The sequence below is a fragment of the Apteryx rowi genome, unplaced genomic scaffold (assembly GCF_003343035.1).
Source record: "Apteryx rowi isolate R43461 unplaced genomic scaffold, aptRow1 scaffold_55, whole genome shotgun sequence".
NCBI lineage: Eukaryota > Metazoa > Chordata > Aves > Apterygiformes > Apterygidae > Apteryx > Apteryx rowi.
The window spans coordinates 2,169,507-2,194,453 of record NW_020450816.1 but is presented as its reverse complement, the minus strand read 5'-3'; the positions used below and the strand labels follow the sequence as shown (position 1 = coordinate 2,194,453).

The following is a 24,947-nucleotide window of genomic DNA, read 5'->3' as shown; positions in this document are numbered from 1 at the left end:
GCCTGGTAGGACGCACTGCCGTAGGTCCCTCTCCCGAGTCTTGCCCACTGCTGCACAAACGCTTGCTGCCACAGCAGCGGTCAGAAGTCCAGAGGGTCTGAGGGACTCACCGTTCTCCAAAATGCACCTTCTTCATTACCATCCATTCATAAAAAATGCAGCCGTTGGAGATGCCACAGGCTCTTAAGTTTATGCACGTTAACAATATAATAAAAAAATGCCCATTTCTGTTTACTGCTAGAAGCTACGTGCAAGTCCCCTGATAGTTGTGTGTCCACAGTCGTTTGGGTGTTGGGTTTATTTTCCAGCACACTGATATTCCAGCTGATAGCTCTGGAAGTGTCTTCACATTCCACTATCTCTACTTCAAATATTTTAAAAGTTATAGTAAGCGGAGGGAAAGGCACAGATAAGTATAGTGAGTCACATACCCACCTCAAGCAAAAGTATTTCCTTTGATGAGGTAAGTAAATAATTAGCTATACTTAAAGCACTTCTCTTCCCATCTCTCAGAACACAGTTACACAGGCCAAAGCTTTTGATGATTTTAAGAAGGGAAATGCTTAAAATTCGTAATCTCTGTGCAGGGAAGATATTATGTGGGCAAAATCATCTACAAACACTAGCTATATACACTAGCAAAACCATCTGTAGCATCTATACACAGGATCTTATAATATTAAAATGACTGACAATAGTAACAGTTCTTGACAAACAGTGTTGTAAATAAAATTGGTAATATTGCTAATTCCAAAATATTTCTCAGAAAGTGCCTATTTTGATGAAAATTTTGTTGAAAAGATTTTGGGGCTTCATCTTTCTGGTGAGAGAGAAGCAATGGTATATGCATGTGAGTACAGGGCCTAAAAATTTTTAATTAATTCAGTGATATTTTTCTTACTATTTAAGGGGCAAATAAGTCAGAATGTTGTGTCATGTCCATAAAAAACAAAAATGTCAGTTTATATATTTGAAATTGAGTTCATCTGGCTAAATGTAGATACCTAACTTCTAGCTAATCACCCTCTGTGTGACTCATAGTCAGGGGATTCCCAGGTATAATTCATTTTTTCCTAAATTAGATATCTAAATACGGAAAGTGATTAATGTCCTAAAATCTCTAACTGACTATAAAAATGCACTAGACTATAAAGGGAATCAGGCTGATTATCTTGGAGGAATCCCTTTCTGCCCCTCAATGTTGGAGTTAAATAACAAAAAACTTACTATCCATAAAGAAAAGATTAATTCCACCACTTTATGACGATAAGAAATGCCAGAATATAAGGAGAATACATTTTTTACTTTCATCATCGTTATTACAAACCCCAGGGAAATATGTAAGAAAAAAACAAAACCATTTAGCAGTACATGCACTTGCACTAATAAAATTGTCATCTTATTTGCGCACCCCTTAATACTTATGCTAAAGAATAATTTTAGCCCCAGGACAGTGAATCATAATATGCAATAAATAGCATAACATAGGCAAACTAAGAACAAACCCTATATAATTATTTTGCTTTGTGCAGTCACTAAATCAATGCATACAATTCAGCTCTCACAGGGTTTTTTCTCATTTAATTTTGGTTTTTACTCACCAGTTCTCTTAAATGACTGCCCTACTCAGTTTAAAGGACATTCCCTATGGTGGCTTAATTAAGAAAATTTTACTGAACACAAATACGCTATAACAGGTTATGAAAGACCACGCAAACACGAAGGGTGTTCTGAGGATGCAAGACTATTTGGGTCAGGAAAGAAATACTGGAAAGATTCAGAAAGAAAGAAGTTATTAAGCACATATATTAGCTGCTAGGGTTTTACAAACCTTGTGCCACCTCATAACGTTTTGCTTTGTGTTGCCTCTAGTCCTCTAGGAGCTACTCAAAGCACTTTTCAGTCCCTGACAAGGTCTCAACATTTGCCACTACAGACCCTGAAGTTGTTAAAGAATTTGTAGCAACACTTGTTCTCTTTTTTACAGACTGATTTTTGAATAAGACACCAGCTTTCATGTAGCCTCTCTAACCTCAAGTAGCATCTTGCCAAGTCTGCAATATTTTGGTGTAGGCAAAGAAAATTATTTTATATACTTGAATCATTAAATGATAAAAAAAAGCACCCCACAAAACTAATTAACATCAGAGCATGATTTAAGACCAAGCAAGAAACATCAAAAGACATTACAACATTGTTTGATGCTCCTCTCTTGGCAACATGCCTTCCCCAACTTCACAAACAGAGGGAAAACAAATGTTTCCAGTTACACGTACGCTCACACACTGTTGGCTAAGTGAGGCCAGATCCTTCTCTGTTAACTACATTGGGATGCCTTAGTTGCCAATTGGCTTGGAATATTCCTCAAAAATAGGAGGTTCCTCCTGCAGCAATGCCTAGATAATGAGGACTGATTAAAGATGAAAACATACTGACTTCCAGAGGAGACTAAGTAGATATGAATGCAGTGTAATATATTACTAAGAATTTTTCTTCTCCATAGGCGGTCATAGAACATAAAATTCTCTTGAAGGAGTTAGGGTAAAAATCAGACAAAAAGTACTTGAACCTACAGACTTCTGGGGTATCTAAAACTCTGGGCCTGATTCAGCAGAGAGTAAAGTGAGAATTATCTCCATCAATCATGCAAGCAAATGATAACAACGAAATGAGAACCAGCTTCTTAGTGTACCCCATGCTAACTTACAGCTCGCTCCCATCTGCCCGCAGTGACTCCAAGCCCCGTCACCTCGAGGAGGAGCACGGAGTGCAGTAGGGATGTAGCAGCAGGACCCTTTTAATGTCATTTCCCCTGAGATAACTAGAGAGACAGCATATCACACAGAGGAGAAGAAGCATAACTGTTTTGTCAAAATTATTCCAAGGAACAGGTAGAAATCCAAACAACACATTTTACGTAACATAACATGGGAATCTCACATGCATCAAACATTTTGAAATTATATTCTTAAGAAAACATCTTTAAAAATGGTTTCTGGCTATAGAACTGTGCATAAATAAAATGGAAAAATAAACAATTAAAGCAATACAGATACTTACACAGAAGCAGATGTAAATATATGCAGAATAAATGTGCACAGAAAAATTTCTGCAAGATTTTCTCTTTCTCCTTAAACTAAAAACATAGGGTTGTCAAAAGGACACAACTAGGAGAACAATCAGGGAACTCTAATGAGATATAGCTATTTTCTGAATATCCTCAAGTATCTAGAATTATCAAGAAAAGAAACAGTTTTCTACAGAGTAACTGACAATACTTTTATTACTATTGTGTGATATTTCCTTTTGCTGTCTGTTTAAGTTGCAAGATTTTCGGAATAGGTTTCTATCATTTATTTGCGTATGGGCGCCCCTAGTCATTACCACAGCACAACGATAGCTAGCCTTTCATGAAATGGTGTATGGCAGAGTAAATGATATTCAGTAGACGCTGTGTATTTACTGGCTGACCACATCCACTCAGACTTTGGAAACAGTAGTTGTGGCACACACAATGACTGAGCTAAAGTAATTCTGTCCAACGATCAGTGATGTCCCCCCACGTCATCACACACACCACGGCAGCCATTTCTCTTTTTTTGTACCCCATGATGAACCTCAGTAATCACCTTTCTCTGTGTATAAGGGAACATCCTAAGGTGCCTGGAAGCCACAAAAGTTTGGCAAACCATTTGGCTCTGTTTTAAATATTATGCAGATTAGAGAGGACAGAGAACAAGTTCTACTTTGTAAATACAATTAACAACTGTTACATCTTTACCTTTGCACTCAGGTTTTTCATTTTAACAATTTAACCACTGAGCTGCACAACAGTGTCCTCCTTTTTCTTGCTAGAGACAAAATCCACGCTTTTCCACAAAATCCTTGCACTCCCAGTAGTGGGCAAGATGCACACTTCCAACAGGGTTCCCCCACAACCAGCTCGGTCTCCAATATACAGCACCACCCTGGAACATCAGTCAGGGCTCAGGGAAGCCAATGGTTGCTCAGGACCAAGGAATTCAAGCTGTAATCCAGGGAAGCCATGTTGTATTTAAAAGCCAGTGAATGGCCTTATTAGAAATAAAAGACTACTGCTTAAGCACTTTGGTGCTTAACCGAGGCCTAAGTAAGGATTTAAGATTGGCACTCTGAGAATCTTTTTCTTCTTTCTTTTTTTTAGCCTTAACAGCAAATCAAATAGCACTCTAAAATCTTACCGAGTCACGTATTTGAGAATACATGACTCAGAACGATATGGGGGTGCTTCAACAAAAACCTCAAAACTTAATTAAGCGTAGAAGGCACTGCATATGAGCACAGGAGGCTGCCATCCAGAAAGCTACCCCTAGCTGTCTGTAAGGAGCACATGCAATAGCGCAGCGGCAAAGCTGGACAAGTAGTAAAATCTACCAATTATCTTTGTCAATGTAGAGCTGCTGAAAGCAGTGTGAACAAGCAGGAGTCCCCCTTAGGAATAAATGATTAGCAGATGTTGTAAGCGTGGTATGGTCATGCGCAGTCTTTACTTTTGTGGTTATAATCCAGCCTTACAAGGAACCTAGCAGTTCTTGGTGCACGTGAAGTCCAGAACACCTACTACCCATTCAGTAAGCCTGCATAATCTGTTTATGAATGTACCTTTAATATGGAGTGGGACCTACATGCAAGAACTGCTTAAATGTTTCAAAATAATTTCCTAGTGACTAGAATATCGACATCTAATTTTATACTGGGTAATAGAAATGGAAGAATTGGGTGTGCAATTCAACATACAAGTTTAGGGAGTCATAAACCCCATCTTTCTATCTATCTGCTTCGTTTATATCTCGGTGTCACAGAATGAAACAAATGGAAAAAAAAGTCAGAGAAGGTAAGACTGCAACAGGCTATGCAAAAAACAAAAGGCTTTCAAATGCACCTGAACCAGAGATGTAGGCACTTGTTTCACCCATTATAAGTAATGGGTCTGTATCCCTTCTAATCAAAATAACACATAATTTTTGATAGCTTGAGCATATTAATCAGTTGTTTGAAAAAATGCTCTCCAGTCAAAATCAACTGCAATTCCTTCAAAACCCTTCTATGTACTTACATGTATCATATTGGAAAAAGAAGCAAAAGTAAAAGCAGTTTGCTCAGGGAAACTCCAGTCTTGAGAGTTAAGTATTCGAGAAGAAAGAATATTCTGCAATGCTAACACTCTCATTTTGCTTTGCTGTGTGACTCCCTCTGTGTAGACAAGATCATCCTAATTAATGTTTGTACAGAAGGCTGGTATTCTTGCTTGTGTGTGTTATATCACTCACAGGCAAAATTAATCCACACTATGTGAGGACAGAGAAGAAAAGTAGGTCTTTCATCCCAAGCTGTCTAATTGGAAGAAAGAAACCACTAGGAAAAAATATATTTGGAGTCTGAAAATATTTCTTAGACAAGATATAACCTCTTTTCCCAAAACAAAAACTTTACAAGAAAGCTTTCTTTCCATATGCACCTTCTATTTTTGTACACACCCTTCCCCACTTTTTAAATAATACTTTGGCAAAGCATATGAAAAATACAAAAATAATTGTTTGAGTTTTGGCAAGGCTAAAAAGTATAGGGAAAGTCTGGAAAATAGAACACTGGGCACATGATAATGGTAACTTTGTTCTTGTATACAGTGTGATTTATTCATAGCCCATTAATTTGGTGTTTTGCCTGTATTCACAATTCACAGGTTTTATACAAGTGTCTGTATTTCTCTAGAAATTTCAGGTCTAAAAGGCATTTCATTCCCAAATAAAAGGACACTAACATGAAGCTGTTATGTACATGTTAACTGAAATTTGCTTCGAGCAAGGTGTGACTTAGAACAATTATGTGTACCTGTTGCATGTCATTTCTCTGAAGAGATGCCAGCCCCAACCAGGCTAAAACTCCAGCATGCTGTCAGAAGCTAGGCAGATTTCTGCATTAAGCACAGACATGACTATCCTCCAGTTTGCTTTAACTACAGAGAACAACTCTGCACTAGCAGGGAGGTGGCTTAGATGACTTAAGAAGTCAGTTTCTTCTCTACCTTCTAGTGGTTCAATTTAGAGACTTCTATCAGTAACTGTGTATGAAATGGTATTGCATCCACTTTCCCATGAATGAATGAATTTGGGCCCATGACCCTGCATTTAGCAAATCAACTAGCCTTCTAAGATCTTTTTCAGGACACTATAGATGTTAGTGCCTCTATTTACTTTCTGCTTTCTTTTGATTCTGTTTATATATTAAAATAACTACATGTTGTTAATTTAAATTCAACTGACTATTGGGTATCACACACGGGAAATGTTCTACATAGCATTTGTCAAAGAAAATGAAATTCTCATCCACAGGGAGGCAAAGGCAGGGGAGAAATGTGACAACTAATGGATATAAAATAGTAGAAAATACTGGTTTCTTTCTGGAGCAGTCCACCAAAAAGCCAGCAGGGAGCAGCTATGGGTACAGAAGTCACATATCTTTTGAATCATGGCCACAGTTTGTTTAATTGGATTAAATATGAGTAGGTAAGTCAGATAGGGAAGGTACACCTAAACTAGGGATCACATTTCAAAATTTTTCCAAGCATTTTAAGAATGGGAGTCCCAAATGCCTGATTCTCACTGACTTTTAGTGAGATGATGGGCCCTCAGTCCTGAAATAGCTTGAGAAGGGTATTTTTGAAAATTCTAGCTTCTGCAACATGGCTGAGGTCACACCATGCTGAATTAATAGTATAATAAAAAACATCTTTACAACCTAGAGAAAGGATGACAGCCCAGACAATTTTCTGGGACACCTTCAGCACAGTACAAGTTTTACTGGTTGAGGGGCAAGGTGGAGAGAGAAAAAGAAGATTGCTTTGGGGAAGAGCAATTTTTAAAACTCATCCGGGGGTAACTGATGAGTAACTGGTTCCTGAATGCCTCCAACCCAGCAATACGCCACACACGATCTTGGATGTAAAGTGCAGTTGAGCTCCAAAGAGGAGATGGATGGAGGCTGGAGAGATTTATGTGGCTGCAGATTGCTGTTGGTTTTAGTGTTAGTTTGTGCACAGCTCTGATTTAAGATGTGCTGAGCAGGCCTTTATATAAAATAATAATAAATTAGTGATTCACATGTAGATTTATGTGCCAGGAGCCCAGAGCCCAGAATGCACACTTAATGAGTTTTATAAATCTATATAAATAAATATAAATGAAATCACGCTGTGGGATGTCCCTGTCTTGTGTCTCTCAATAGTATCTAAATTGGATACCGTTTATTTTCAACATGTATATAAATATGTTCACAGAAACACACTAATCATCAGCCTGCAAAATCATCTTGGGTTTCTGAGAGCCAGTTAAGTTCCCTGTGGGTTTATTTTTGTCAGAAAAGTCAGCAGATACAACTCCAAACATACACAGGAAGCATATCTGCTGAGTAAGATGAGATTTTTTACAATTACTTTTCTGACCATAAATACACTTCAATTCATTTCTTCTTCTTAACTTTACATTTCCCATATACGATTCATGGTGCTATGCCAAGGTCACTCAGGTCCTTGGTATTAAAAGGTTATATTGGAGCAACAAAAATGAATAGGATGCAGAGCGGGCAGAAAGCAGGCCTCTACTCTGAATCAGTAAACCGAGGGAGTGAGTGTTAAAGCTAGAGCACTGACACTAAAAAATTCACTTTCATTTGTAAGTTCACACAAAACATACAGACATGTAGTATTACTGGGAAAGATAATTAGCAGAAAATGTTTCCTTTAGTAGAGCACTTTTGGGGGGAGGGGGAAGAAGGCAAAAAGAGGCAAAACCACCAAATATTCGCATCTCCAGAAACTATGTGATGACCTGTCAGTACTCTACTTTCTCATGCTTTTCCCCAAACCCAGCAGCTAAACGGATCATTGCTTTAAAGTCCTAGCACTGACAAGGACTTGCTGTTGGAGCCTAGTCTCAAACTGCAATTTTGCAGTGGATTTTCTGCCAGGCAAGCTACTCTGCAAGTGAACAAGATTAGAAGGTGTGACAGTTGCAGTCGGGACTGTGAAACAATAAAATAAAATAAATCCTTTCCTCTTCCATGGCATTTGTAATAATCCTTTTGTACTTAGCTACAGACACTAACATTATGCATAAAAACACTTACAGAGGGATGGTGTGAAACAGAATCAAGCAGTCAGGCTAATAATTTATAACTCTACATCTTCAAAATATTGTAATATTTATCTCCATAAAAACCTCCGCAAAACAAGGCACATGACAGTTTTACAAGTGTGCAAAAGTGGGGAGCAGAGTCTTCTAGTGGTTTGTCAGAAGCCTCCTAGGAAGTCGGTGGTCAAATTAGCACCCAGTTTTTTGCTTCTAATCTTAGGCTTGTGTAGTCTTTTAATTCTCCTACGCCTCAAGCAATTTCTAAGTTCTTATAAACTTCTAAATCACTGCCATGGAGCAAGCAGAAGCAACCTCAGCTCTACAGTAAAGCCCTAAGTGGAAAAGCAAGGTGCAGCAGGCTGGCTTAGTGACGAGCTGCTGGCGAGCAGTTTGGGGAATAATACAATACCACAGGTCTGCTTTGAGCTGTCTCGGCAAAGAAACCCCAGGCCTATGCCTTCGACCCGCAGCACAGGAAAAACAGCTGTCCCTGAAGGGGACCTCAGCTGCACCTGTACTCCCAGACTCCAGCTCCCCCAGTTCAGAGAGGCGGGCGAGCACTGTGCCGCCAGGCTGGACCAAGGAGACCCCGGCAGCGAGAGAGGGCAACACCAGCTCTGCTGAAAGCCCAAGCACAACAAGTGGCTTGGGCAACATGTCCCGGCAAACTTGCGCTTAAGCTCAAGTGCAGTTCCTGCCTGGCTGTAGTCTCTACAGTGAAAGTAAATGTTGGTCCCTTTCCTGAACTAGCCATGGAGAATCAATTTTCTTCACCGAGGTACTGACAGAAGAGAAATAGGAGGAAATGGCCATTACGCACTTTGTGATCTCCTCAAGGACATGGTGGGCAGAAAAAGGACACCGCAGCAACACTTGGACGCTCAAGCACAGCTATTTGAAACCTGACAAGCAGTGCAAATATGTCACCTAGTATGTCTGAGCACAGGTCTCAGAAGTCCAGTGTCCATATGGAAAAGGAAGCTCTCCAAGACACAGAGGCAACCTGTGTGGGTAGTCTAGGTTTGATCATGGTCCAAAAGACTTTTATAAATTTAAGGGATGTTTACACTGTCCCCTGGTAATACTTATTTTTTCTGTCACTTAAAAAATATCAAAGTATCCAGTAGATTGAAAACAGTTACTGAGAGTCAATAAATAATATATCTGTACCCAAACACATATATACACAAATATCTTTCACGGATTTGTACCACCCAGTAACATTTTATTTCTTTGAAGTGTTTAAAAAAAAAAAAAAGAATCAGTGCATCACAAAGAGTATTTTGACTTAACGTTAAAATTTGGCTACTAATCAACTGAAGCTCAGAACATCTGCAATGATGATTAAGTAGTGTTTTTAATCTACCCATTGATCACTGCTTATGAGTAGATACAATTCTAAAATTCTAGAAGTCTAGAAGTATGAGATGGAAGTCACCACTATTATTACTCCCACCACCCTGCAATCAGCTAGCTAAAGACAGCATATCATTCCTAGATCTAAATTTCCTGGGTTTCTTGGTTTATGTGAGCTGTTCTGAGAACAACTTCTTGAATGTATCTTTATCTGTGTTTCTTCTCGCCTTACTAGTTTTACTGTGAATTCTAAAAATACCTCTCACGATACTTGACTCCGTTTCACTTTGAGTGCCCATTCTTTCTATTACTCATCAAATGAGATTAAAAGTATAAACGGAACAAGGTGGCAGAAACTAGCTTCCAGCCCTAAATTCTTGACACTACAAACCAAAGTCTTTAATTTATAGTTAAAAATTAAAGCAAGGACTTCTTGTTATTGTTACCTTTATTTGAGAGGTTACAGACAGAAACTGTCCAAATTCCAGACAGTGCAGGAACAGTCGCACTTTTGCCTGCCAACTTACCGCGTGTTAGGACAGGAATAATTTTTTTTGTAAAAGGACAACATGCTTGAGGATTTTTTCAGAGCAACAATTTTTTAAACAGTGAATCAAGGCACACTATCTATATTCACTCACAAGCTGATAACCAAACTTCTGGCGTGCAGCTTCAGTGTTCCCAGATGTACCAACATCCATTTCCTCTGCTCCTGTCCTCGTGCTGTGGAGCACCTTTGCTGGAAATCTCAAGGTCTGGCTGATTTCCTCCTCTGCACCTTCATAGCTCTACTTCTCCAACTTCAGTGAAACCAATTTCTAAAATCCTAAGCCTCTTTTACCAACTTTCATTCAGTGTTCCTCCCTGCCTCCACTTCCTTTCCACACACTATCCAGACAATTTCTTCCTGGAGAAGATATCAAAATATAACACCTTCACCTTCCCACTTTCCACTATCTTCACATCTGCATTTCTGTCCAGGCTGCAGCTTCCCTCTTCTCACTCCTTCTCCAGTCACTCCTTCACTTACCACTCTGGACCCACTCAAGTCGTCTGCTTGGGTCCTTCAAATTCACATTCATCCTGTCCTCAACCTCTTGGGCTCTTCGACTCTCTCATTCTAAAAACAAGCACCTAGTTTCTACCACCCTAAAGATCGCTCTCTTTGCCCCATCTGCCCCAATCCCAAACCTCCTCTCATCTTTGTGTGGAGTCCCATTCCTCCAGTTCTAATCCCAGACTCTCTCTAATTGACATTTTCCACCAAAACCTCTTTCACACACACAGTCTGATATCATCTTCCTCACCAATATTCAGATGTTTTTTCCCCATCTTCCTCTGATGTTAGCTGACATCAATATAGCTATGCACATCTGTCCTCTCAAAACTTGGCCGCAGTGATTCCTTCCACCAATTTCCTATATTCTGACCTTCTGTAGGGGTCCAGCTGCTCACTCCCTTTGGTTCTTTCCTCCCCTTGCAGATTGGCTTTGGGCATGCTTAGTCACAAACATAAACACAACTACCACTTTCATAATGACTCCTCACAAATTTTCTCTGTTGCAGTCTTGCCACTTTCTCTTCAAACCAAAATCTTGACCAGCCTCTCAGAAAAAATCTGCACTGAGAGCCACCGGCAGCTCAGGAACAACATGGATACAGCAGCTGATTTATGCCCATCGCTTTTCCCATTCACTATGAACCAGAATACTACCCTGTCAGTCAAGATTATAACCTGATCCCCTCTGACTCGCACCATTTCCTGAGTTCTTCACACTTTGATGTGATCTAAACTTTGCAGGTTCTTTCTACAAAACATTTCTAAAATAGATTCACTCATTATCAAAATACTGACTCCTGCCTCAGGTGAGTCTGTATTTGCTGTCCTCTATCACTCACTCATTAGAGGCCTGGCAAACAAAAAACAAAACATTAGAGGCCAAAGCAAACACATACACACACAGAAACACAGAACAAAATCTAAAATACACGTTGCATCTCATCCAGCAAAGTTTGGAGTACTTTATACCAATAATCTTCACCCTTCATGTCCTCCAAATACTTCTTCAGACTCCTCACAGCTATGAAACACACATGGCCATGTCAAAACCCACAACTCTCACAAAACTTAGTCTATTAACATGCTGAGGGCAGTACATGATTTTTGTTGCTCTGCTGTTTTCACCTTTCTGCCTGTAGCCATTTGTTGTCTCAAGTCTTGTACTGAGATCATCAGCTCTTCTGGTCAGAAACCTTATTGGCGTTCTGCCTCTGAGCAATGGGCTTGAGTCCCCAGACAGGGTCCAAAGGCATTACCACTTGATAAATAATAAAAAATTAGAGTTTCTGCCCACTTATAATATTTCAAAATGAAATAACATGTAGATGTCTCCGGGACACTATCAAAAGCCTAACCAGAATCCATATTTCTGAGATTTTGCAGCCCTTTAATATTTGTATTATGCTTGTTTTTCTTACTGGCAAAAATATAAAAACAAAACAAGTATGCCACATAGTTACTGCTTCAACTAATTAAAAACTAACAACTTTGATTTTCTAACCATAAGTAGCAACATTTTCACATAGAAAAAAGTACTTATAAAAATGTCAGAACTTCCACTTTATAGACAGAGAAAGGGAAGCTAGAAAAAACAATTGGTTTCTACCAGCAAAATCATACAGGTTTTGCAGAAGACCTTGAAATGTAACCCCATCTGATGTATCCTTGCTTGGTGATCTACGCAGATAGGTTTTACCCAGCAACTAAGACAGACAGGCTAAAACAGCAATGGAAAAGTAAAAAACATTTCTGTGATGTGAGAAGGTACAGAGTGTTTTGTGAACAAGGCATTTGAAGAGCAACAGTCTAAAAAGTCTCTTTTCTTCACTTAGACTGAGCAATCAGATGAACAAGAAATATCTTGATCTCCTGCTTCTGATGTTTCTTTTATGGTTTGTCAATTAATACTGGTAAAACAAATGGTAAACTAATTTTATTCTAAGATAGAGTTATTGAGAGAAAAATCCAGATTACTGAGAATATTCTCAATTAAATTAGTGACAACAAAATTTAAAACTTTTGTTTGTAAGTGCTAAGTTTTAACTAGGAGTAAAGCATTGACAAGCAGTGCTTGTGCTTTTCCAGCTAACAAGAAGCAGGTACTGCTTCACAGCAGGCAGCAGGACTTTGTAGAAACAACTGTACAGTTAGGCAGCCTTGTAATAGGGCTGAACAAATGGTGCCTCGTTTCATACTGAGGACTCCTAAAGCACAAAGTACTACACCACTGCATCCATGCTAAATCACAGCCATCTCTAAGCTGGAAATAGCCTAAGCAGATACAATTGCTTAGCACAGGAAATAAAAATTAACACCTTCTGGTGAAACGAGTCACCTTCCCAGGCATCGTTCTAGGGGAGCTGCCTGGGGCTCACGTCGCCGAGCACAGACAACTTTCACGATGGAGCTGCCCCTCAAAGCTGGCAAGAAATCACACTACAGCTTGGGAAAAAGGGGTTGCAGGGACAAGAAGAGCTCAAGCTCTCAATGTGAGACCGACCTAGGTCCTGGGTCATCATTGCCAGCCTGTGGAAACCAAACCTCCGTGGTTCGGTTCACGTATGACACACGCAGCCCCCTGTAGCACACTTTGTACAATGCTAATAACAACACGGCGTCTTTCGGGGGAGAGGCAGCGTCCCCAGCCGAGGGGCGGGAGCCCTCCCGGGCCACGCTGCCGCCGCAGCCGGGCACCTTCCACCCCGCTGCGCTTGCACACAGAGACCCGCTGGGCTGCAGCGGCCAGGGACGCCCCGAAGCTCTCCCCTCCCTGACACAAGCACGTAGGGCACCCAGCGCGTACCCAAACCCAACCCCCGGCACAGCTAGGCAAAACCTCCGGCTGCCTTCTGGCAATGTCACCAGGTGACACAGGCACTCAAGCCCTAAATAAACAGGGCGGACAAAAGAGGGGATTACTGACATTTCCGGGTTTGAAAAGAGATCTCCAGAGTGTCAGCTTCTTTCCAGGTCAGACTGGCTGCCGCCACTAATGCTGACAGGCAAAGGGAGAGCAACGATGCTCTACTGACGGTGAGCGAGGGTCAGAGAGACAGAAAAAGAGAAGGAAAAACATATTTCTAATACCTCAGACTTCTGGGTTAGAGAAACCTGTTAGCCTGGCCTTTTTTGCTGTTGTTATTTTATCGACAGGATTAAGATTCTTATCTTGGTAAGCTACTTTCTTAAAGTTGAAAATCAACATTAGTTATGGAATCTGGAGAGGAGAAATATACTGAAAAACTTGTAGTAGTTAGTTAGACTGCACTGGACACAGATTACTGACTTGAGGCTGATATTCCTGCCTGGGCTAAGGAGTTTGCACGCTCTCACCTGGCTGGTGAGGCAGGCAACCTTCCATTCCCACAACTCGAAATTTTGATTATATGATTTAGAAAAATAAGCAAACAAAGCAGAGATCCTATTCTTCCACCCAAATCCAATTTCTCTACTCAAAACGCAGGTTTAATATGACAGAAGGATTGTAATGGAGGAAAAATGAAACAGTTCGGCACCCTCAAAAAACAAACCAGCCTACCCCGTGGTTTACTCTAAGAGCACTCTCAGGTGAAGACTACGGCATGCAATGTCTTTCCAAGGCCCCTGGGAAGTCGTCACTTCACGCTGCACAGCCCGACCCCTCTCCCTCCAAGCACAAGCTTGGCAGTGGGGAGGACCAATCCCAGGGAACTAACTGCAGCTCTCGCATTCAGAGATACATCTTCCTACACTTCAAGCAAGAGCAGGACTTCCAGTCTGGTTTACTCAGCAGACACAAAGTTCCTTCAAACTGTGGAGGATTAAATAAAGATCATTTCACCTTTTCAAAGCCCTGTCTTCCCTCCGCTTCATTCTTAATATGTCTCATTCTGGGGATGCAAGAGAGCAGCAGGCACAGACTGCAGCTTGGCAGTCTGGGCACATCAGGTCAATGGAGATTTCTCCTTGCTCACAACAAATTCTTTAGTGGTAATCTTTGGCAAACTGAAAAAAAAAAAAAAGGCTACAAAAGCACGCACTCTCCTTACAGAACCAGATTATAACCTCTGGTCTTCAAGAGAGATGGAACTCAACGTTGCCAAACTCAAAAGCACAAAACAAAACATTTTTCAATATATTGATCTACTGAACTGTTCAGAAGTCATTAATAAACAGCCTGTCATTTTCAAATTCATTCAAGCGAGTATGTGTACATGTCGGAGAACGAGTCCTGCGAAACGCTGAATGGGTGTTGCTTTACGTTTTATTCTACATAATGTAGAACAGTATTCTTTAGCTGTATCTTTTACTTTTATTATTGCACAGCCTGTTTTCTTTCATCAGCTATTTGTAAGAACCTATGCTTCAACAATTATTTACAAAACTCAAACATTGCCAAAAACTCTGCATCCAAAAGCTATTAAACTAAATCTCTTTGCTCATCTGAATAGGTGTCACCTTCTTAAGTCTGGTGTTAAGTCTAGAGGAAAGAGGCATGAAAATGCAGGCTACTTCACCCTTTCACGAGTTTTTTTGTACTAACTGCAGCAACATTTAAGAAATGCAGTGTATTTAACAGAGAACAAGAAAGCAAGCAAGATGCGGCTGTCACATTATTCTACAGGACTTGCCAGAGGCAGTAAAGCTGGACATGTGCTTAAGCATCTCATTGAATTACAGTTTCAGCTGAGTATTTACCTTAAATTCAGATTCTGTTTATGTTACCTTAATAGTTATGGCCAGAGCACAGCCTTCCTGCAACTACAGGTACGGTGTCATTAATGAGGAAGAAATAACTCCAGTCGCACACCAGGAACATACAGAGTAAGCCACGAGCCTGGCGGGAACAACCTTGCCCTACTGCCGTGTAGCCTGCCTTGCAAAACACTCAGGACACCAGCTTCTGACCCACTGATCTTTCTTTTTAATTATAAAGTCTTCTGAGTGTTTGGGTAATTAGGGGTGTGGGGGGGTGAGGTAGATAGGAGGCTCTTTTTAAACTAATGACCAGGATAGAAAGTGTATGTACCATATCTTTGTATAATGAAGAGGGGGTTTTTTTGGACATATTACAGGTGTGGAATCAATTTTTTTGTTTTGTGCTGTTTTTAGCAAACCACCACTCTTCTGTGGTTTTGCCTTCAGAGCTGTCTTGACTTGACAGTAGAAATAACACTGTTCCACCCCCCCCAAAAAAATCAGTCTCCAGTACTCTTTCTCTGACCCAGTGAACCTCTTCTGTAACTTTACACCAGAGAACAGCCCTGCTCTGTGTTTCAATCTTATTAAATGCTTTTAAGATTTTAATCATTCATTCATTGGCTGCTAAGTGAATATTATATCCCTTTCCTGTAGGCAATCAGATACCATAATGCTTTAATGTTAAAACTTGTTACTGCTGCATACAAAAAAATAACAAATAGTTTCTTATTTAGTGCTGGAATGGTACCCAGAACACCATCTAGCTAGCTGCAAATATCCTGAAGGCTCCTTTATTAATAAAGCTGGTCTGCCAATATTCGAAAACGCCACTGCAAAAGACAATGCTTATAATGCATACAGGAAAACCAGAAATAATTTTAAAACAAAATTTAAAAGTTGTGACTATATTTTATAGGCACAGGCTAACATTGTATTAGTGCAGTATAATGACATTTTTAACAGTCTTAGTGAAAAGGTTCAGAACCAGGAGTTTTTTATGTTTGCAGTTCTCTTGGTAAATATACTGTTTGGTTGTGCATATTGTGGCAATTACTTTAATACACAGCAGAGAAAAAATGCTGTAGATGATATTCACGACAAACATGCTAGTGTTCTGTATCTCCAAGGAGCAATTCGGGAATTTGGGCAATGCCTATATTCTTTCTCAGGCACCTACTCTTTCTCTACTGCTAGAGACAGGACATTAGATTAGGTGAATCTTTAGTCTGGCTAGGCTCATGCTCCTGAGATTTGAAAATAATCAGGTAAATTGGCAGAACAGTTTCCCACACCACCGAGTTTGGTGGTACCAGACCAGCAGCAGTGCCAGCACAAGCAGCTGCTGCTGCTACCCCTCTCCTGACCGCACATTCCCACCATCGCACCCCCTGAGCGCTGTGCAGTCACAAGCACGTGTGTCCACCAGACTGGGGAAATGGAAATTAAAAGGTTATTTTTTGCTGGGTTCCTTTTTTAGCTAAGTTCCACACTACGTTTCACCACGAAGGCATGTAAACACACATGGTCATATGGAGCAGGGGGCAGCAGCAACCCACTGTCAAACGTCTAACCATAACCTCAAGTATTAATGCATGTTCAGTTCCTTTTCAATGAGTGCCTATTCACTTACCTTTCCATCACTGTAAGACTCGATTTTAAGTCTTCAAAGATACTGAAACTTTCATATTACAATTACTCAGTACAGCTTTCCTTTACGAAAAATGTCAAACAATTATTTTTCTGTACTCAGGGTTGAAGTGCTTGCTCTGAATTAAGCTATGATTTGACACAGTAATCAAATAAATTATGTAAAGTTCTTCTTTTTCACACCTCTGATTTTGTTGACCTTTCATGGATTTTTCAAACCTCTAAGGATCTGACCTCAAGTGCAATAGAGTCAATAAAAACCTTTCCACCATCTTCATCAGATTTTGGGTCAGGACCAAAGCTAGCTTTTGTTTTTTCTTTTTTTCTCTATAATAGTTACAGGCAAAATAGACAGAATAATAACCTGTTGACAGGTAATACTAATTTACATTCATATGAGAGGTAGAAGCATCACACACAGATATACAGTAAATTGAGCTCAGTGCTATTTGCAAGCTACGTAATTTCACGTCTCAGGTTTCTTTACAATCATAACAACATCTTTTTTCTTTAAGACGAGTTTTCCTCCAAATTGCTATGTCCTTTAAATCATTCTTGGATATCTTCTAGTCTGTCATCAAATAATAAAGAACAACAAGACATGTGTGAAAAATCAGAAATGGGAATCCTTTAATATACTTTTTCCAAGATGGTTATGTCAGTTTTGCAGCACAGATCATATGTTATAGGTTACTGAGATAAAGAGGCACATGACAATTTCTGAATGGTGATCCCTAAAAAAGTTTTTTTTTAAAAAAACCCCTTATTCCTACAAAACATCTGAGTTGAAAGAAAGGAAGATGGGGGCGGAAGGGGCAGGGAGGAATTCTGTTTCCCCAAATGTAATTATCACCCTACCAGGGATTCAAATGAATGTTTTTCCTTGGAGAGTGTTAATTCCTCTGCCATTCTGTATTTTATGAAAACAACCAGACAAAATTTTGCATTAGCTGATTTTAAATTCTGAATAAATATATCCGAGCATGAAGCATTTCTTGGCACTATTTCCTATCAACAGATAGTATTTCTAAACTTCAGTTTGCTCTACTGAATTATAAAGAAGTTACAGCAATCTGTCATTTTCTACTAAATTGTAACATCCTTCCTACTAGATGTACTTCTGTTCTGGCAGTTGGGTCCCTTTATCTTCCAATAAGCCATTATTCCAATTAAACCATTACAACCAGAAAGGCAACTGTAACACTTGAGGAAGTCTAGAGCATGACTTAGAAATAAAAACAAATGCCATCAGGCTTTTTCCTCACCTTTATATTATTGGATATTTATCTGCATGCGTATATGTATATATACACACACATATACAGTTTTATACTTAGAAAGTTACAGATATATGGAAATTATGCTTTCTGACCACTCAGGTCACTATATTTAACAGAAAAAGTTGGAAAAAAAAAGGAAAAGCCAGTGTGGTCCTGTGTTTTTGCTGGACTGATGCTGCCCATCCAGCAATGCAAATCAGTTGGGCTGCAGTGGAATAGCACCTCTGAGCCTCACGCCAAGCACATGCAGCCACGCACACCTGAGTGAGTAAGGATATCCTTAACCCACCATGCTAAGCTAATGAAGGACATTCTTTCAGTTGGGAAAGAAAGGTTTGGTCCTAAAGGTACCCTTCCAAATCTCTTTTTCTATATAAAGTTAGTGCTATAAAACATAAGACATTTTGGGGGTGATTCTCACCTTGACAGTCTAGCAGGATAGCTGCTATCAGAAAGCTGAAATACCTCTAAACTTCAATGTAAACAAATTGTATATCATTGAAAATCACTAAGCTATTCCTTTTCACTGGTTCATGAAGTTGTATCAATGCATAAATCTGCATTAAGTATCAGGGCATCTGGAACAAGTTCATAAGCAATACAGTAACAGAGCTATTGGAACTACACACTGAAACACCCAAACCCAAAGGTCAGCAACATAGAACTAGACTTCGTCTCTCCAAGAAAAACAAAAAACCCACTTCCCCAAGGCCAAGCACTGTAAAAATATTCCCACTGGCTTCCACAAAGAAAGTTTGAATCAACATTCTCAGCACCATACTTGCCCTCCTGAAATCATCACTGATTGCAATATTTTGAACTTGAACATCTACATAAAAATATATTTTGTTTAATCAGGTAACATATAAAATCATAACAAAAATAAATTTGTCAAGATAAGAAAACGATAGTTCTAGCCAACAACTACACCTAGCCTTCAAGATACACCAGTGCAGACTTCCAGACAGATTTACTATTTACAACTAGAAAAAAACCTTGAAACAATGTAAGGTAAAGACATAAATTCAGCCTGAAAAAGACAGATTTCTAACACATACAACTTTTTTCTCTTCAGCAAGCTGTTTTGCAGGACATCCTTTTGTGAAAATATGTGCACTGAACCACTGTAACAAAAGGGGCTCTGAAGGATTTTGTGGCTTAATTTTCCTACCTGTAATAGTCACATTGCCAAAGTAATGGGAAAGGTACGAGCAATTCTTTAAACAAACAGTTGCGTTTTAATTCCGATGCCAAGTCTTTTGGTTATGAAGAATTTTTTTGACTGAGTTGAAAGTCTATCACAAACACACAGAAAGACCTAGGGCAAGAACAAAGGTGCAGGGCAGAAGCTAGTTTATTCAGGCTTGTCAAGTTAAATCTTGTAAAATATGTACACATTTAATTGTTTTCATCATTTATGTATGTTTCAAGCATGGAAGGGGCCTCCCGACTCAGTTGGGGGAGAATGCAGGCACTGATCCTGGAAGCCCTGTTTGAGCAGGGAAGAAGTCATTCACTTCTGGCACAATCTGCAGCTTTAAAAGATTTTTTTTTTTTTTTTTTGTCACACTAAATGCAGACAATTTGGAACCAGTTAATTTATTTCAACTAAAAATCTCTCAACAGCAGCCTGAACTTTGCAAGCAACCTTAACAGTGGGTTAGACACATTATACAGGATTAAATAAAGCAATAAAGTAATGGGGAATAAATGAGGGAGAATGAGTGTGTGGGAGACGCACTGTAATTGAGAAAGCATTATAAAATGAGGTACCAGTTGCAATAGCTGCAGTAAAACAGTTAATGAAAGCCCAGCACAAGTCTGGTTTCTCTCTTTTGTTGTCACTTATTTTTCTGAATGACTGGATTTGCTGCCTCTTTTCTTCTAAAAAATGAAAGATTACAAAAGGGACACCTGGAAAAACACGGATGTGGTCTCCTTAGCTCCAGCCTAGCCGTCTGAACCCCCACCCAACACCAACCATCACCGTCCCAGCTCCTCCCCATCCTCCTTTCTTTCCTCAAAAGCAGTTCCTCTCAGCCACAGGAATGCCAAGCCATTCTTTCAGGTAGCTCGGCCTCACCATTTCTCCTTTCACATGTCAGGATGTGCCATTCAAGGGAGCTTTGCAGGTACATGCTGGACATTTTTTCAGTATCTGTACCAGGAGTGCACACAAATGGTTTCAGAACAAAACAGAGTTCTCCATATCAGCCTACCAGCTCCTCAAAGACCATTTTATTGCTTTTAAACACAGATTTTCTTTCTCATGTTTGCTTTTTATCTTTGTTTTGACAAATGTTAACTATGAGAGATCCTATAAGAAAAATTTCTATATATTCATTCACTGGCAATACTATTCTATACAGAAGAACATAAACCACAGAGAAATTTTAGTTGAAATTTTGTTTAGCTGAATTTTTAGTCAACCAAAATTAATGCTGTAAAAGTTAGGGGAAAAATACATAGCCTATCCATTATGCCCCTTCAATCAAGCCCTGTGCTGATAAGAAGAAAAATATGACAGTCATATGGAGTTTTCTGGATTCTGAGACATTGACAGCATTCACAAAAAATGCCTTTTTCTCCCAAGATCCTGAAGTGAGAGCTGGGGCAAGTCTCCCATCAGCCTCTGCCTCAGCTTCCCTTTGCATAAAAGGGAGTAAGAGTGCTTGCCCTGCTCCGTAACCAGCCTTCCACTGCACAGAAGAAGCGAGTCCTTACAAAGTCCAGCTAAAACAGCAGTAGGGAAACATAAATGAGACAGTGCTATTATGTGTTTAGGATGCTACCTTGAAAACGGTAGTTTAAGAATATTTTTTTCCTAAGCATGTAGTTCATGTATCTTCTCACAGTTGAAAGTAAATAATCAGCAAAATATAATCATTTATATATTTATATATATTGGCATTACAGAATTCTCTCTCTGAAGTGTGGATAGGCCAAACTGAATTAAAGAGGTGTGGATATATAATCAAAATCATCATTTATGTCCTTAAAATTGACTAAAACATTAAAAAAGATTACTTTTGGGGTTATGTGAATAATTTTTCCATGGTATAAGAGATCAACTTACTTTACATAATCACAAGCTCCACAAAATCCATACTGACAACAGAATGCAGGTTTGGTATGATGTCTCCATCATATAGACCTCTAGCCAGTTAAGAAGTAGTCAGGGATGGAAAGGATGGCCTAATCGAGCGTTATTCTGGGTCAAGAGAGACTTCTGTATAATCTTCTGCTCTAACAAAACTTACCAGATGTTTTGGGTAGATCACTTTGTTTCTTTCTACTTTGATGCCTTTTTGTGAAAGTGTAATTAGTAAAATATCAGTACTTTGCAGGATATTCTGAGACATCATATGTATACTGAGAATCATACAATTACCCACTGAAGGCACTATTTGGACAGGCATTTGAAACAGTAGATTTTGTTTTCTTTTACAATAACATCTCTGAGCCCATTCCCAAAAATGCAACAAGAGTATCAGCACACAACTCAATACAACAACAAAACAAGTACCAAAACAATCTTCTCATCCTATCTGTTGCCTGCAAAGCAAAGAGTAAGCAAGTTTTCACCCTTTTCTGAAAAGGTTCCTCCAATATAATCTGCAGTAGCTGCTCCATCGCAGAGCCTTAGTGTTGCACATTCTTCAGAAAAAACATTCCACAAAAATTCTGAAGAACCGGATGGGCCGTGTCTTGTACCAACATCTTCTCACAATGTCACTCAATAACAAATAACACACAGCAAGCATCAACAGCAGTATCACCCACATGTTAATTGCTTGCTTTGCAAGGACAAAGATGTGTACTCTGTTTCCATATTAACAAAAGAATACTAAAAAGGGTATCCTTGCCTCACGTCCCTCTTCCAAAATTCAAAATAGTTGCCAAAAATATAATCTGTATATCATTAGTGAAAACAAATTTCCTCGGGGAAAGGTAGTGTGCATGTAGCTTCCGCTATCTACCACACGGAGTATTTAGGAAACAAACATTCTTTTCCCTCTAATGACAAAACAAGTTATGTGAGCAAGATGAAATGATTCACAAGTTTGGGCTGTATTCCAAAACCCCTATATATTAAACCCGACCATCAGTTGGATCACTGTGTATGTTTTCTAAAGAGCATAATAGATGGAAATCTGCTTCTTAAGCTGTTTTTCATAGAACAGGAAACAGACAAAATAGCATTGCAACACTAACATTCACAGCAGCAGAAGAAAGTACGGATCTAGACAACAGAGCTTTTTCTTGCCCAATGCTTTTTTAACAAAAATTGAAAGTGTGTCACTTTGATCAACAATGCAGAGCTCAGTCTGCATTTATATTTGGCCCACTTTTTTTAAAAAAACATTTCTGAATGTTTTTCACTCCACAGGTAATTAAAATTAATTTAAGAAAACTTAGAACTAGTATGAAACATTAAAAATAGTTTTCCTCAGAAAGTTTTGTTATAATGGAATTATGTGATTAAAATATGCATCTCACTGAAAAACACAGATTGGCTTGCACAAAAATAAAAACTGTTGAGTGGATAAAATCAATGAAGTTACCAGATATGATCTGGTGACTTTCTAGCCTCAGCATCCAAGCTACCAACACTATTACCCTCTTGAATAAACACCGCTTTTGGAAAGGTTAAACCTGTGAGGTCCTCATCGGAAAGTCCCTGAGTAAATTATAACATTTGATGATGACATTCCTGTGTCTTTTGGAACCAGCAAGGGGAAATAAGGGTAGGTCATTATAAGCCACTTGCCTTTACAACCGGCTGTAAAAGACAATGAGGACAGGAAGCTTCCCACCGAGATCAAGGTGCACAATCCCCAGCTAAAAATAAACAAGCCCCGATAGTCACATCTGCTGGAAAATATCATTGGAGCCTGAATTCCCAGGTGCCAAAGCAACAGGAAGAGAATGCTGCAGTACAGCAGGCTCCAAAAAGATCACAAAATAATAGTTGCAGATTGGCAACGATCACTGTTCGTGCTAACGCTGCTGACAAAAACATCAGAGAGCAGCTAGCTGGCTTCACCAGGAAAAAAAGGGAAATAAAATAAAAATCACATTAAAAGAATTTAAATTTACTCCTATTTCCTTGCCATCCTTCAGCTCCCAGATACAAGTCTCGGGGGCCTTCTGTAGCAAAGCCTTCCTATCAAAAGTAATTGCAGCAGGAGAAAACCATAAATTTTTACCCCTTCTCATCAGGTCTCTCAGCTCCCTCCTATAAGGAAATCTCCCAGACTGAATTAGATGTCAGCAGTGAGGCCCTATCTAAAATGATTCTGCCACTTATGACCTACTTGTGGTTACCAGCAAGCTTAGGGCCACAGACAGCATGCCGTATGACACTACAGCAGGCTGAGCTTTTCCTCTCTCAAGAGATGGTCATGCCTTTCCTTGCTAAGCTCACTTATGCTTAGCTAGTGTGTTGGCTAGGCATCAGGCTTTGGACACCTGAGGGCCTCAGGCACCTCTGTGTCATTTATGAAACTGCTCATCCAGTGCTTTACAACAGGTATGCGCATCCCTGTGGCGCAGCTTGGCACCTCTGCTGCCGTGGTCACGGACTTGGCTGAAGCACTTGTTACTAGTGTACACCTGCACCACTTGCCAAAACTAACCCCCCCGCCAATGGGGCAGGGCACCACTTCCACAGTCTGAAGTTAACACAAACTGATATGAGCAGCCAGTGAGGGGCCTCAAGACCCATAGCAGAGCTTAACAATAATTTTAACTTAGCTGTATGTGATATCTTTCATCCGCAGGTCTCCACAGTTTTTACCACAAAGTTAGTATTTTTAGTTCCATTCCACAGGCCAGTGGCTTGTCCACTAGACATCACTGCCTCCCGCATATGCTACCCACTCCCAGAGACTACCAGGCTAATCTCAGTTGCCTGGTCATCAACAGACATATGTCTGTGCCAAGAAATATGCATTCTCTGCTGAGGGAACAGAGCTGTTATAGTCGCTGAGATCCCCTCCCATCACACTAGTTACGTGCAAACAGCCAGGGCCTGTGGGCAGGCCTGGCACTGCAGACCAGCTGCAGAAGAAAAGATGGATAACCTCATTTCGTAAGAACAGGACAGTTATCCTTGCTGGCAGAGTCATGTTTTGGTTGAGCACAGGACCAAGAGCGATTTCTGCCTTAAACAGCTTTTTCTCAGAGAGCAGAGGTATTTCAGAAGCCAGGTGAAAAGAGACAACTCTTGGGAAAGCGGCAACCTTGCTGACTTCCAGCTATGGCAAAGCTGGTAGATGACAGAGCTAAGAGTCTGGGGAAGCCAGGCAAACGCTGCATGTGGTTAGCGAGCTCTTAATGCACTCCAGTTCCTCACACAGACTGAAGGCATGAGACTTATTTTTCAACTTTATGAAATAAGTCAGCCTGAAATGCAGTTTTGAAAAAGAAAAAAGGCAAAGTCTTATGCAAAAGAGGAGCTGCAGCCCCCTACCCTGCCAATTCTCAGTCTCCATTGGAAGACCGTAACACAGGGTTGCCATGTCTAGCATCAACAGCTTAGCTTCTGCAGTGTGCCTAGGAAAAATGTGACTACAACTCGAGTCGTAAAATTCTTCCTTATTCTGATTTTTTGACTGCGCAGAAAGACTTGCTCATACACTACAGTCTACAGCACTGGGAATAACTGAAATTCATAATGCTCCAAAAACTAATTCTGAAGCCATTAATGCATAAATTTATTGGACCTGGGGCATTTGCATTTCATTCTTGGAT

The 24,947-nt window shown here is 39.8% G+C and overlaps 1 protein-coding gene across 12 annotated transcripts in view; it reads right to left on the bottom strand.

Moving 5' to 3' along the window:
- The window catches only part of SPATA5 (spermatogenesis associated 5), a 227,248-nt gene that overhangs the window by 84,825 nt on the left and 117,476 nt on the right, over positions 1-24,947 (bottom strand). Inside the window, exon 14 of one of the 12 annotated variants that reach the window (XM_026081421.1) lies at positions 14,541-14,568. The exons of the other annotated variants lie outside the window; for them this stretch is intronic. Within the exon in view, the coding sequence (XP_025937206.1) occupies positions 14,548-14,568 (21 nt within the window). The 3' untranslated portion in view covers positions 14,541-14,547. Of the gene's footprint in view, positions 1-14,540; positions 14,569-24,947 lie in introns of those variants that run through there. 12 annotated transcript variants of the gene reach the window in all.